General features: G+C 42.2%; 1 protein-coding gene across 1 annotated transcript in view; it reads right to left on the reverse strand.

Moving 5' to 3' along the window:
* Window positions 1-549: 549 nt before the first annotated feature.
* plxdc2b (plexin domain containing 2b) overlaps window positions 550-14,687 on the reverse strand; it is a 68,759-nt gene continuing 54,621 nt past the window's right edge. Inside the window, exons 10-14 of the mRNA XM_053860749.1 lie at window positions 10,447-10,507; window positions 10,209-10,359; window positions 5,741-5,779; window positions 2,979-3,145; window positions 550-2,895 (exon numbers count right to left, since the gene is read on the reverse strand). Of these exons, the coding sequence (XP_053716724.1) occupies window positions 2,776-2,895; window positions 2,979-3,145; window positions 5,741-5,779; window positions 10,209-10,359; window positions 10,447-10,507 (538 nt within the window). The 3' untranslated portion in view covers window positions 550-2,775. The remainder of the gene's footprint in view (window positions 2,896-2,978; window positions 3,146-5,740; window positions 5,780-10,208; window positions 10,360-10,446; window positions 10,508-14,687) is intronic.

Below are 14,687 nucleotides of genomic sequence, written 5' to 3' on the forward strand. Positions count from 1 at the left end.
CCTTCACAGTAAAAGCCGGTAAAACCACATTGTTACTGGTAATGTGTATCACACGCACAAAACTCTGGAAGAACAAGGGTTATTGTTGTTGCTAAGAGTTCAGTAATGTGTACATGTATCTGCATATGTGAACTTCAAGCTACAACAATCACCTCATAAAAGGTACTCAGTCAACACAATGCAAATCAAGTTATCATAATGTTATGAGTACTAATACTGTATGTATGGAAACTTTTTCCAGTAACTGCCAGTAAGAGTTTTGATCGAGTAGCACTTTAAATGAACACTTATACTGTATTTGCCCAGCTGACATTTTGACGTATTTTTCAGTATTTCTGTCCCGTAACAGCTACGCTCCCTACTTCAATTTTTAAGTGTTAAACAATACACGGGTATAAAGAAATACACACACACACACAAACTACTATAAGCTTCAACCGTTCCAGTGCATTATGGAACTTGAGAGTTGGAAAAACTTTTTACCTGTGTGAAAATAATATACTTTATGGAAGCATATTTGATGTAACTACTGCAAGTTTCTAACTCATCCCAAGAAACCTTAAGGTCACCTTGTATTACAATTGAATCTTCTATGAAAAGGTAACTTGGATGATGAGTTCCGAACTGCCATTGCCGACAGGAAAAAAAATTGCTCCTCAACTGATGGTGTCCACCCACATTGTTTTATTTATTGAAATGTAACCAAACAGAAGTGAACCAGAAGATCTGTGGCAGTCACTCTACTTCTACAGAGTCCACAGCAAGCCCACCTCACGGCTGTGAAAGAAGCCGACAGCAAGTGATTTGTAAAAATAGAACTGAAGGGATCATCAGTGTTCCATCTCACTCTGGCATCAAAGCACATATCAGCTCACAGCAGACTCACCTCAACAGCTTCTTTCTAGTTGGAATATTCACTGAAGTAAAAGCAAAACAGTTGCAGTTTCAGGTGCAGACAGAAAGAAAGGTTTCACCCACATTTCCTGAAGAATCTTCAGTGATTCTGCACTGGTGTGTAGCCTGCGTGTGAGATCACTGGATGGTAGTGAGCTGGGTAGCTGAAACTTTAGTTTTTAGGATCATAGGGCTGTGCAGGCTGAAGCCTATCCCAGCTGCACACAGGGAGGGGGCGCACCTCCACCACAGACACACAGGCTGCCCACTCGGGTGCGATGTCATCGGAGGCATTTGATGTGTGACCAAGAGTTGCATTAATTGTACCACTCTTAAACAAGAAAACATACATATCAACATTGGATTCATTGACATGAATGACGAGTCTTTGGTTTGGATGATCCTGTACTGCATTTCAGTGTGTTCATTGCACTTTATGAGATCAAGTCCTGTAGGTAGTTGACCGGTGAACATGAGAGTGGGTGGTCCAGGTGAGTAAAAAAGTAGAAAACGGATGAATAACCAACACTACAGTGCTAATGTTTCCTGAATCTGCAAACGTTTTTTTTCACCGATGAACACATGAAGGTGATAAAAAAAGAATCACATATTAAAAGGAACAGGACCAGCGCCATGTCTGGGTCTGACGAAAAAAAAAAAAAAGTCCAGATGATGATTGGTGAACTGTGCAGAGCCCGCTCAGATATATGCACCTACCAAGCAGATCAACACAAAGTTGTAGAAAATGGAGTCGGCAAAACACACTCACAAGCTCCAGTCTTGTAAATCTGCATTATCACCACGAGTCACCGAAATAAATGTTCATAGAAGAGGAAGTGTGCAAACAAGTCCGAAAAATGATTATGAATGAACACTTCAAGAAAGCCCGTCACCTCCTGCAAAATCCCGCCACTGCACATGACACAACACGCTCACACCAGCCGGCAGAGGCGCCAACCTCCGGAGAATTCACCGTCTGTTCACCACATCAACTTTGAAGGAACAAATTTGGATTTTAAAATCTGGTACCGTTAAAATTGATATCTTAAGATAACACAGAAGATCAGTTGTGTTTGTAAACAATCCCTGATAAAGTATGTTGGCAACATATATCAACAATTAATAAGAAAATTATTTTCTTATTTACAGTTAATAATCAGTATCAGGGGGTTGTTCAGCATAAATGTTAAGTTTATTGATGGTAATATATAATGTTCCCTTATTAAAAGTGCAACCAGCATGTTCACGTTTTAGGAGTCAGTTGTTAACACTTGACTTTGTTCAACATTGGGGAGTCAAGCTCAGTAGGGAGTCAGACAGGATCTATGGTCCATGAGGCTGAAGTGTTGGCACCTAGCATGGAGATGCTCCCAAGAAACCGGATGCTATTGATCACGTCCGCTTCCCTAAGACTGAGGTAAATTCATAAACGGCCATCATACACTCTATTTAAAGATACCAGATTGTTTTCACTGCCGCTCCTCAGTTAAACAATGAGTGGTGATGAAACAGACTCTCCTCGCTCACGCCCAGTGAGAATCATGTGCCAACCCAGAGAAGAAGGAAAGGCGTTAAAACGAACAAAAAACAAAAATACGGATGGGTATATAAGAAAGCCTGCGACTGTAGTACCCCACCAAATATATTCAGAAAATATATCATGTTAATTGTGGCACTCCCACGTCCGGAGAACCTCTCATTCTCCTGCAACACATCAACCGCTCACCAGAGGGAGCTGCTGAGCAACTGCGTGTGTCAGATTTTGCTTCACAGCTGCTTCCACAGTCTTTGAGCAAACTGAGCACCTTAGAAGACCAAAATCCTGGATGGTCCAACCCAGTCGAGGGTTGGGACAGCTATGTGGCTTCGCCCGATCCTCCCTCAGCACTGCTCTGACTCGATGAAGCCGTCCTTCTCCTGACCCACGGGCTCCACCTCCGCGTAGGACGGGTGCCCCGACCCTCTGCGGAACTTCATGGCCGGCCATCTTTTGGGGCGTCTCTGTTCATCGCAGAACACACTCAGCTTAACACAACTGCAGCATGGAAAAAGTCCATCAGGCGTGGGTGTGTAACTGGACTGACCTCGATGAGGAAGAGGCTGGCGGCGGACGTTGGGTGGTGGTAGATGTAGACGGTGACCAGCACGCCTGCGATCATCACCAGCATCACCAGCAGAATTCCCAGGATCAGACCGGCGTGCAGTGGATGCTTATTGGCTGTCCGGTCCACGGAGCTCTCAGCTGGCATCACTGGACACAAAGAGGAAGCGACACTTTTTACTGTCAGGTTCTGCCACTGGAGGGTGTAAATAACAAGCACCAAGAATGATTTGTTTCGGGTTACTTGATAACTACCGTGAGAAATTGACAAAAAAATATATTCTTGCATATTTAAGCTTGTCTCTTAGGTGTCAGTCCACACGTGATGATGACATTTGTGCCTTTCAGTACCAGCCAGAGACATTTAATTCAATTCAGATTTTGAAAATGAAGAATAATATCACCACCATCATATGACTTGAAATGCGTTATAGTAGGATTACATTTTGAATCATTTAATAATAATTTTCCACGAGCAAAAACAACTTTCCTTAGAAGAAAAGGAGAAGTTATGAAAGGTAATTCCTATTCCAAATGGCAACAAACGCCCGGGTCTGAGGAGGTTAGAGCGCATTTAAGTACAGTCCTGCACTTCTACTAGTCACCGGTAGGCGGCACTCACCATCCACCAAACAACACTATTCTCGCCATCTCGTTTAAGAACTTCAACATTTCCAAAGTATTGTACATCACAGGTATGTAATTTTTACTCATTTTCAAAAGTACTAATGAAAATAAGGAGTGTGATAATCACTGTAATAACAAAGAAATAATCTTTTGGTTCAAGTTTTGCAACTACTTTCTCTACAAAGCCAAAATGTATTTTATCTCTGAAGCTCTTCATACCCCAGCTTGCATGCGGAAATAAAAAAAAAATGGGGGAAAAGCTTGAGTATCAAGTGGTTAAACTCTTTTGACTCGCGAACCTGAATAAAGTCTCAGAAGTGAGAGCCAACTAAAAACATCCTTTTCCTGAAAGTTTTCTCCTTCAAATGCACAACTTTCGAGCCGCTTTCTAAAGTTGTTTGGAAATGGAAGATTGCCAATGTCAATGTTTGGAAAGTCCTTCCAATCAATGGCTTTATCTTGTTGGCCTTTCAATCTTTTGGGCAGATTGGGGAACACACACAAACAACAAAAATAATAATAATGAGAATATTATTACATAATTACATATTATTACATAAATAACATGTTCAGAGGTAGAGAGTGATGAAGACATTTTGTTTCATGGGCAACAGTTTTTCCACGAATCACCCTGAATTAGTTCACTATCAACTTTACGACTGCCGTGAACCAGAGGAGACTCAGACAGCACTAATGGATGCTGCCATTTCACACAGCAGTAAAACACATTACAGCATTTCACAAAGGACAAATGGTAACGTGCAGTGGAAGCCTCGCCAAGCTGTTTATCAGCTCTGCATTTGTGCTGCTGCTATAAACACCGTCACTCTCTTGTCTGGCTAATGGGATTCCAGGAAGCAAACAGTTCAAACCTGAGAGAGGCAAAACTCCTGGTTAGCAGCTGCACACGTCCCTCAGTACCTGCTGTCATCGACACAGCCTTCCCTTTAGCAGTCCAGACTAAAGCTCTGCTGGGATCCTTTGCACTTTTGATAGGCTGCTTAGAACTGTAATGTACTATAGGTAGAAATAAATGTGAGGCCATTGGGTCATTCATTCAGTTTCTACCACCGATTACCACTAGCAGGGGGCTGGAGCCAGCTACCAGGAAGTGCTTTACCTGAGGCACAGAGCTCAAACATACAGACACAGGAGCGAAGCAGAGATCTGGTGTTTAGTTTGCTCATCTGGAGAGCTGGAGAAGCAGCAGCTCAATGTGATGAAATGCTGATTCAAACTACAGATATCCAATTTCTCCTGGGAGGAAATGAAACATGTGGAAGGCTGTGTTGAAAGAATGATGGGAATATCTGAGGCATATTAAGGGGACCAGAAATCACCTTCACAAGAAGCAGATGCCATTTCTCTCCATGCTTTAATATTGTTTACGGATGATCGGCGCTATGAGAGGAGGGTCTCTGGTTCATTTATCAGACAGCATCTGTCTGTGAGTGACAAGGTAGAGATGTGCGCACACACCTTCCGTATGGCGTGACTTTTGTGTCAAAATCCTGAAGCAGTCAAGAGATTTTGCATTCATGTATGCGATATTTTGAAGTCACATTTTACTCCAGCATGTAATGAAGTGGTGGGAGAGAATAAAAAACACTTTTGTGGTCAATAAATGTCACCTCATGTGTGACTCCATTCCACAAACATAATGATGGCAGGCGTTGAGTGTAAAAAGAAGAGACGAGGTTGAGCACTCGCACAAGGTTGAGCACAAAAGGAGTTTTTCTTTGCTCATAAAAACTGTAGAAAAATGCCAAAAAAAACTTTGTATTGGAGTAAGATTTCTTTTCTTTATCGTATCTTCTTACTGCTTGTCCAAGAGTTTGTCACACAAATAACATGACACTTCTGAGGCCATTGTGCTCTGAACCAGTGCAATCAACATGACACTTCAAATTTCCAGACAAGCACTTCCTGCACTATGATACAGAAACAGATGCCTTCATTTACAGGTGACATCCAGAAAGAACTAATTGATTTCAGACACAAAGTTTATGAGCTGATGGAGCACATGCATGGAGACATCAAAAGCAGCTGCATCAGCAGGAGACCCAAACACAAAATTAAGAAATAGTAACAGAGGAGTGATAAAAACCAGGTACGTACTTTGGTTGTCTCTCAGATGCAGCGCGATCTTTGTGTCATCTGTGAAAAACAGAAGAACATTAAAATGTTTGGAAGTTGAGTTGAAGCGAAATCTACTCATCTAATTCTCTGAAAAACACATTCAGCAACTACAAATGGTGTGATGTTGATCAACCATTTAAATAAATCTCTGAATTGTCAATTAAAAAAAAGGAGTGGAGTCAACCTTCGTGTCAGGTGAACAGTGAATGGTCCTGAAAAATCAACTTCACAGTGAACAAGAGGCAGGAGAAAAAAATAAACAAATTAATATGAAAAAAAACCCCACTTGGGTGGAAATTCTCCATGAAAAAAAAACAAATGAAAGGAAAATAAATAAATGAAAAATGTGACTCGTGTTATTTTCACCTTCTCGTCATCCCCATCCCAGTTACTTCCGAGGCGAGAGGCGGAACACACCTTGGACTGGTCAACTGTCCATCACAGGCCACATGCCAAGAGACCAACGCTGTCACACTGCCTGAGCTACCCTGTCTGTGTGGAGTATATTTCTGAAAACATATTGTTTGTCTCCCTCTCAAAACTGAAACTGGGCTGCATTTTTTACACTAAAAATTATTGAGTCAAGAATAAAGACGTGGAATTTGTGACATACCATAAATCCCAGGTAATAGAGGGCACCCAATAAATTTAAGAAGGAAAATAGATCTTGTTCAGACACAAGCCACACTGGTGAATAAGCCATGGGTGCAGCACTGCTGTCTGCGCAGTAGAAAGTTCAGAGGTTTCCATGTAGTCGGCACAAGAATCACTTCAAAACTAGTTTTGAAAACAGGGTCCAGCCTGGAGACTGACTCATGAAACAAACTTGGCAATGTCCTGATCTTGAATCACGAACCCATGACATCTTTTATTTGCATAAAATCAGTCAAAATGCACTGTTTTCACCTGTGTGTCGGAGGTTCTGACACCACAGTGGGTCTCAGATGCTGCCTCTGGTCTCTAGTCATCCAGGATGTAGTCGAGCTGCGGACACGCTGGCGAAAACCTCAATATATTGGCAGCATGAAGCTTGTTTACCCGTGAAAATGCATACTGTATATTAGCTGCATCGCTGTGCATGTAACACTCCATTTCTTAGTTATTCTCTCAATGATTTTAAGTGCAAGACACTCTCATTTCAGCATGTATTCAACTTGAATGAAGTCACTGTCTTAGAAGTCACCAGTCAACAGTAAGTCAATTCCCAAAAGTGGGCGACACAAAAAACAGTTCTCCCAGTAAAAATGATTAAAAGCTGAAATGAAACGTTTGTTTTTCTACCAAAAAACAACGGAGCCTCTTGTCCCCAGTGAGATGATGCTCCTTCTTAACATTTAAAATAAGCTCAATAAGGCCCTCTTTGATTATAATAGTTGCGTGTGCAGAGCGCTGCACATATAAGTAGTCTGGGGAAAACCCAATATGTGAGATATGGAAATGTGGCACGACCCACTTCTCCCGGAGCCCTCACCCTCACATGCAAATGCAGCACTGCCAGACATACTTTGAACATTTTTACTTAGACAGGATTTAAATATTTACAGTGTACATCCAATGCTCACTGGGCAACAAGAACAAAAAATGGGTCAACGGATAAAGACTAAACAATAACTGTCACTTATATTTTCCATTTGTGAATAAAATAAACTACTTGCAGTCAAAGCCCTGGTATTAAATGGTGACTCTAGTGAAACCTAAAATCTTTGTTGACACACTGACTTTCTGACACACACAGACCCAGCTGCACCAGCCTGACCTTCACACTAACTTGACCTTCGACCTCCACAGCTGAAGCTGGACAGGAGTGCGAAACTGATCTGCTGTTCGTGTCAGAAGTTTTCTGCGTTGACTACAGAACAAATACCACAATGTGACCTCTGCGCGCACTCACACTCGATCCCACTCACTCAGACACACGCCTCACCCCTGTCGCCACGCCCCGCTCTGATCTCTGGAGCTGTTTTGCCTCCACGCTGGACACTTCACACGCCTCCCTCATGGTGCTCATCCTGGACTTTTAAACAGTCCACTCGTGATTAATGGTTGCGCAGTGGACGAAAGGTCAACTGCAGCTGAGATGAAAGCAAATGGACTTTCCTCCAAGAATTAAAATAATAGGGATTTAAGTGTGGTAAATGTGGAAGGTGTTCGATGTGTTTATTGGCTCCTCATGAACCTTCCATACAAGTATAATTATGACCATTAAAATGACACAACAGGACACCTTCTGTTATCACTAAGAAATTCTGAATTCACATAAAAGAGTTAGATTTATCTGCAGCAGAAATTTAGATTCGACATAAAACAGTGATTTTTTTTTTTTTTTTGGTGACTGCGATCCTGAAGCCAATTTGAAGCAATGAAAACTCTGATAGAAGACATTCCAAAAGGTCAACGGTTACAAGGTTTCCTGTGGTTTAAAAGTGGTTGACATGTATGACATGGAAAATGGAATGTGAAAAATTCATCCAGCTCTTTTTTCTTTTCTTTCTCTGTGGAGGTAAAGGAGCTTTGGAGGACACCTTGGCCATTTTCCCACCATCAGCAAAAAGATCTCATCTGAGCCTTTCAGGGAAAATTTGCATCAGATAACACAGAGGTGATGCTGCAGTGTTGAAGGTTTGTCTCCTGTCGGGAGCTTTGTATTCTCTCAATAAAAATACTATGAACTTCCGGACTGAATGCAGATCAGTTAATCGTTGTGTTAACACTGGACTGGTCTCGTTCTTAATGTCTTTCATTAATACTTTAAGGTGAATGAAGAGTCGAGTCAATAGCTCCATGCAGAGACCAGAATATTAGCTGAGTCAGCGCAGTGATCCAACACTGGACATATAGGTAACTGTACTTAAATTTTTGTTTGAAGTAGAGTAAAGAAGGGCAGGGGACATGCGGTTCTGGACACTCACTGGAGCTCCATGATGAATGAGTCATTTCTCATCTTGTCTTTTTGATTCTTCTTTTGCCGACTACTTCCTCCTGCCACAGTCAACAGTTGCAGTGAATGGCCTGTTTTGAGTCTAGATTTTGTGAGGGCACAAGTTGTCCGTCTCAGAGGTTCCCCTCCCAAGCCTTGAGTTCCTCCACTACAGGTTGGTTTGACCACAATTCGACTAGTGGTCAAACCAACTAGTTAAAAATGCTAAAAACAAAAAAAAAACATGAATGTAAATGTAGATGCTGGTGCTCCTAAGTAGCACCATCCTTGTAAAGGATTTCTCACTCTCTGTAGTGCATGTTTAACTACATACCTACTGGTGATCAGTCTTGGTCTCGAAACCGGCCTCCAGAAAACTTTTTTAGAGTCTTTGTCCCGTCTCAGTCTTGGAAGCATTTTTACACGGTCTTTTCTATGTCTCGGACTGGAGGTACTCGGAATTTCTCGACAGAGAAAACAACAATACAGCAGCTTCCTTGTTGTTGTCACAATTTTGAGGTGACCATACCCTTTTTCCAGCAGATTATTATTAAATAACTTGCTGAAATGAATTGTCGTGGCTGCCTTTATGTAAAAGCATAAATGGTAAAAGAAGGATTCTGGCTTTTTGGGCGCTGTGGGAACCGGTTTTTGTTTGCAACTAGTCAGGAGGATGCCCAAACACCAATAAGGTGTCTGACGACTGTTGTCAGACTAGTGCTACTTCAGCTGGCAAGTGACTGGTTAACCAATGTGTACTTGTCCTTGGATTTTTTTTTTTTCATTTGTGCATATACTGTCTTATCTGGTCACTCAACCTCCAAATATCTTGATCGCGGCTTGGCCTTGATCTGCAAATATCATGGTCTCGGCTGTGATTCAGTCCAGTCTCGACAATGTCTAGATCACAAATAGTGAGGTCTTGACTACAACACTAACTCCTACTGTGTGTGTTGTGTGAGCCAGTTCCTAGAAGTCGCTGCCATTCAATTCTACTTTCTACTCTTTTAAATGCGTTAGAAAAGTATGAAAGTATGGGTGTTAGACGTCTGTGCCCTTCAAGTGCTTTTCCAGTTTAGGAACCCCTTGTTCTGGGTTATGCCCTTATAATTTTCTTGTTAGATTGTGTCCAATTAACTCCACAATGAGTGTAAAGTCAATTTCCACTAACCTCCATAAAATCCCTCCATCAAATTTCCTCTTAAACGTTTTATAGGCCCTTACAATACACTCCAGCAAATTAAAGTTTCCTCATTCATCAAAATGGTGGACGTGCAGAAGGGAAGTCCAAGCATTTGACAGAAAGTTTCCCACAAAAAGCTGCGCAGAAGAAATGAATGAGCTGCTGTATTGTCTGAACATCATTGTTAAATCGCACCTCTCCTCCAGACATCTGGGCGACGTCTGCTAAACAATTCAACGTCTTCCAAAAAGTCTTATAGCGCTTAGACTCTTGCCAGAGTAGCACTCGTCTGCTCACTTCCATCCAAACACTCTTCCATGAATTTATCCCATCTGGATCTACTTTACCTTCAGTGGGGGCGCTGGTGGGCGGGGGGTTGGTGGAGGGCGGCTCTTTGCCTTCTGTCGAGTCTTTGCTTCTGGAGGTTGTTTTGGCTATCGCAGTGGTGAAGGGGGAGAGGTGTGTGGTGTCGGTGATGTCACACATTTTATCCTTTGTCTGTGTAGAATCATATGGAGTTATTGTTGTCAGTAATGCAGTGCACAAGGATACACCTCAGCATAAGGAAAAGCCACACCATCTCACCTCATCTGGACAACTGTTGTCCACCCAATCCTGACGATGGCGGTCAAATCCACTAGAACATCTGAAAAGAAAAGTATTTTAAACTGAGGACAGAGGTCAAGAGACCAAGATGTTCCAGAACTATTCTCCAGACCAGTGATTCTTAACCATAGGGCCGGGTGCCTCCTAAAGGGAAGTTTTGCTGGTTGGACTTTTCGATGACAAATAAAAACCTTTGCCATGATCACATGGTATCACGTCATTTCACAAGGTTTGGTTTGTTTACATGTAGGTAGATTAAATATAGTTGTTGATCACATATGAAATCAAGAGTAATGAATCAGTTCTATTGAATGTTCTGGGAAACGTGGTCCCCAAGATGAAAAAAGGTTAAGAACCCCCGCTCTAGACGATGGAGAAATCAACACATTCTCGCTGTTGATCCATAAGTTAGCCTTCCACATTCCTCCAGAACCAGGAGTGAGAAATGTGATGGAGACATATAGGCTTGTCTGAGTGTCCTTGCTAACTCTGCTATGTCGATGTGGCCTGAACACCACACCAGGACACATCCTGGAGAGATGCCTGCGTCACCTTCACAGAGCAGCTGTTCTAATGTGCCTGGATGACCTGACTGAACCCACGAAACGTGAACGCCTCCACTTTTCCCAAACTGGACAGTGCCTTTGCTATTATTTGACTGACAGCATCCTCAGATCATACCAGAGACAAAAAACGTGCTAAGAGAAGTGGTGTTTAACAATATGTGTGAACCTCCTCGCCGATATGTTTCCAGAGACAAGTTTGTTTCCGCTCTGAAACAGCGTATTCAACAGGATGATATACAGCTGCAGGACACCATTGGGTTCAGGAGAAAATGGCTTCTGTACAACTGTCCACTACAGGGACTCCTCTCCCTCTGACTAAATCCAGTGGCTCAACAGTGTACCCTCCTTTAGACCTCATTACTCTCAGCGATGGTGCACAAATATGAACAGTCCTGAAGGCAGCGCTGACAACATCACTCGCACATTTGAACTCCTCTCTCCTGTCGAGCTTGAGAATGTTGTGGCGAAGAGAGAGAGAGGTACATTAGTGGGTCAGGGATCTTCGGATTAAAGGTGGTCTTGAGTGGACTGTGTCTACCACAAAGTCGGACTCAAGAGGCGTAAAGCAGTTTGGGACGTCGGCCACTAATCCTCCTCCAGGTTACAAAACGGCTGGGCCCCATCTCGCTATGTCCTCTGGTAAATACAGCGAAGCAGAAAAGAGCCTTGTGGATCATTCATCACTGCAGGTGGGAGATCGACTGAGCACACACACATATATACTGCTCAGAGAATCCATTGAAGTTTTAGTTATTCCCGACCGGGTACATTTTTCTCGTGTTGGAGGCAATTTTCATTTTTCTACTTCACTAATCTCTCCATTTATTTATGTATCCAGTCTACAGATTCCTGCTCTTAATCCTGATCTCTCGCTTGTGTGAAGGAAGGAGACGACACAACGCAGTCTGGACTAAACAGTCCCAGGAGAGTGCTGGAGTTTTGTTACCTCGACGTGGCATCTATTGCTGTTCTGCATCACTGAACCACACTGCTTTATAATTAGGAATGCGGAGAAGCCTTTGAATGGAAATGAAGCGTAAATAAAGAATGTTCACAGTCCATTCAAACACTCCGAATGCATCTGAAATTCATTTTAGTTTTCAGACAATTCACCTTGTAGAGAGAGACCATGTGATATAATTATTCTCTGAGAAAATTGTAAAAGTACTTGCACAAACCTCCTAACAACCCTGGCTGAAGAATGAAGAGAATCGAGCGGAAAATGTCTTGTCTCTTTTTATAATAAATAAGACTGTGACGCGATCCTGACTAATCCAAAACCTCGTTCATACTTTCAGTGATCAGTGTCTGGCCTGTGATGTACTCATGATCCTACTGGTCGATTGAGCCTGTCAGTCAAACCGTCTTCTTATGTCCATCCAGAACAAACAAGCCGCGCAGCGGAAGTTTGACACGATGATCGCCTGGTGCTTTGCGTTCCATCATTTCAGCAGACGAGCTCCTCAACATCTCATCTTGAAATGATTTCAACTGCTGATTTAGATGACTCATTTGGTCTAGCACTTTGTCGTTGACCATATAAGTATGTGAATTATTTCTGTAGTGGCGTAGACTCATCACTGTGAAGGCACTTGAAATCCACACACCCTAGATCAGCGTCATCGTGATCATCCATTCAGCTCAGATGTTAACAAACAACAAGCAAGTATAGTAAACATACGCACGACTTAAATATTTAATGCAAAATACCTGGCAATAGCACTTACACTTAGGTGTTATGTATCAAACTGAGTCAAACTTCAAACAGAAAAAGGCCCAGTATTGCCCTTATCTGCCTCTTCCTGTCTCTGCTCACTTCGCGCCGCTGAAGTGATGTTAGCGTAGCGCGCCAGACAGCTGAGGCGTCACTTTTGTTTAGTCGTGCAGAAGAGATAATTTATAAATGGAAATATGCAAATCTATCAAAGTGCTGATAAGCGTCTCTGCAGAATTTGCTGATCGTGTTTTCCGCATGTTTTTTTTTTTTTTTCACTGACTGCGAGCTGCTGCAGTCTTTTTCGCAGGGATGCGTTTTGACAGTCACCTGGATCAGTTATCACGCGCGTCACTGACCGGCCTTTAATTTGGTCAGTAACGCGGCCCGCTCTTCCTAATTTAACACACGGGTGGCGTTTTGCAACTGGCGTTCCAGCTGCATCTTATATTCTTCAGCACTGGCCAAACTCATTTACAGTGCGGCGCTCCGTTATTCATAGAGACGCTCTTCGCCTGAAGCAGTGCTCTTAATCAGCTGCATTTTAATGAGGCCTCTCATTTTCCCCGCTCACTTTTACTCCACCGTTTGTTCAGCGCCGTGATGTAAAAGAAGCCAACACGCTTTACACATGAGCTAATGAGACACTCCACCGGCCTCTCAGACTTGGGGGTTAATGAAAGGCGCTTTAAGAGAGCAACCTTAATGAAGCTCAGCTCACAGCTATGCTCTGGTTTTGAGGTGCTCTACTTGAGGCGGATGGGACGAAGGGTCGCTGCGGTGGATAAATAAAACACTCCAGATGTCGCAGTGGGCCACAACATCTAGTGCGGACAAACATCAATCTGTCTGAGGGAATATCATTGTATGAACAAAGAGCAGCTGCGGCTGTTGTATGCAGTCTACGAATCAAACAAGTGGTTTGGAGAGATATTAGGTTATCATCAGTGATGCCAGTAACAGTAACGCGTTACTTAGTAGCGCGTTCTTATATTATTATTATCTTATATTATTATTATCTTATATTATTATTATAATACTCTTATATTTACTGCTGGCTACACAGCAGTAAATAACAGGCGTGAGGAGAGAGATGCACATTTCTAGCTGAAAATACAGCCACTACTTTGAACTAGTGTCTGCTATAGATGACGGTATTAACCCTGCACGGTCCACCAATGCGCAGAAGTCACTGGTTAAAGAGAGTGAAATAAAGTAGCCTCGCAACAGGTCAAGTTAAACGACAGTTATGATAGATCTTTAGACTTTTATCGATTATTTTTTCTTTGGTGCGGGAAGAAACGGTACTGGTGTGATGTACTGATGTTGCATTTTCTCTCAAAAGTCAGAAATAAAGGCGAGTAACAGCAGCCACTTAAGAGCAACTACTGCCTCCAGCTGGCCAATAGGAGACGTGTCACACTGAGACTTAATAAACTTCTGCCTTGTATTTTAAAAAGAAAAAAAGTAAAATAATAATAAAAATAATGGGGCGTTCCCAACATTTTATTATATAAATGACAATATGTCACTTTGTTTTGTTTTTCATTCGTGTTGCTTTTTGTGTATGGTTTAGCTCCAGTGGGTTAGAGTGTGTCACAGCAAAACATTGACTGTACATTCATAAAACTGAGATTTTGCTAACAAAATGACCCCAAACATGGAAAAACACTGGACCTCCAAGAACTCCAACCTCAAAATTGACATAAAAGATATTGTTCAGTCAATGAGAGCTGTCGTCGGCTGCCAAATGTAACTTGACAAGTAACTTGTAATCTAACTTAGTTACTTTTAAATTCAAGTAATCAGTAAAGTAACTAAGTTACTTTTTGAGGGAGTAATCAGTAGACGGATTACTTTTACTGTGGCAACACTGGTTATCATTCATAATGAAACGAGAACTCGCAACAAACGCCTGTAATGATGTCATGATTAGCAGC

The sequence above is a fragment of the Synchiropus splendidus genome, chromosome 3 (genome assembly GCF_027744825.2).
Source record: "Synchiropus splendidus isolate RoL2022-P1 chromosome 3, RoL_Sspl_1.0, whole genome shotgun sequence".
NCBI lineage: Eukaryota > Metazoa > Chordata > Actinopteri > Syngnathiformes > Callionymidae > Synchiropus > Synchiropus splendidus.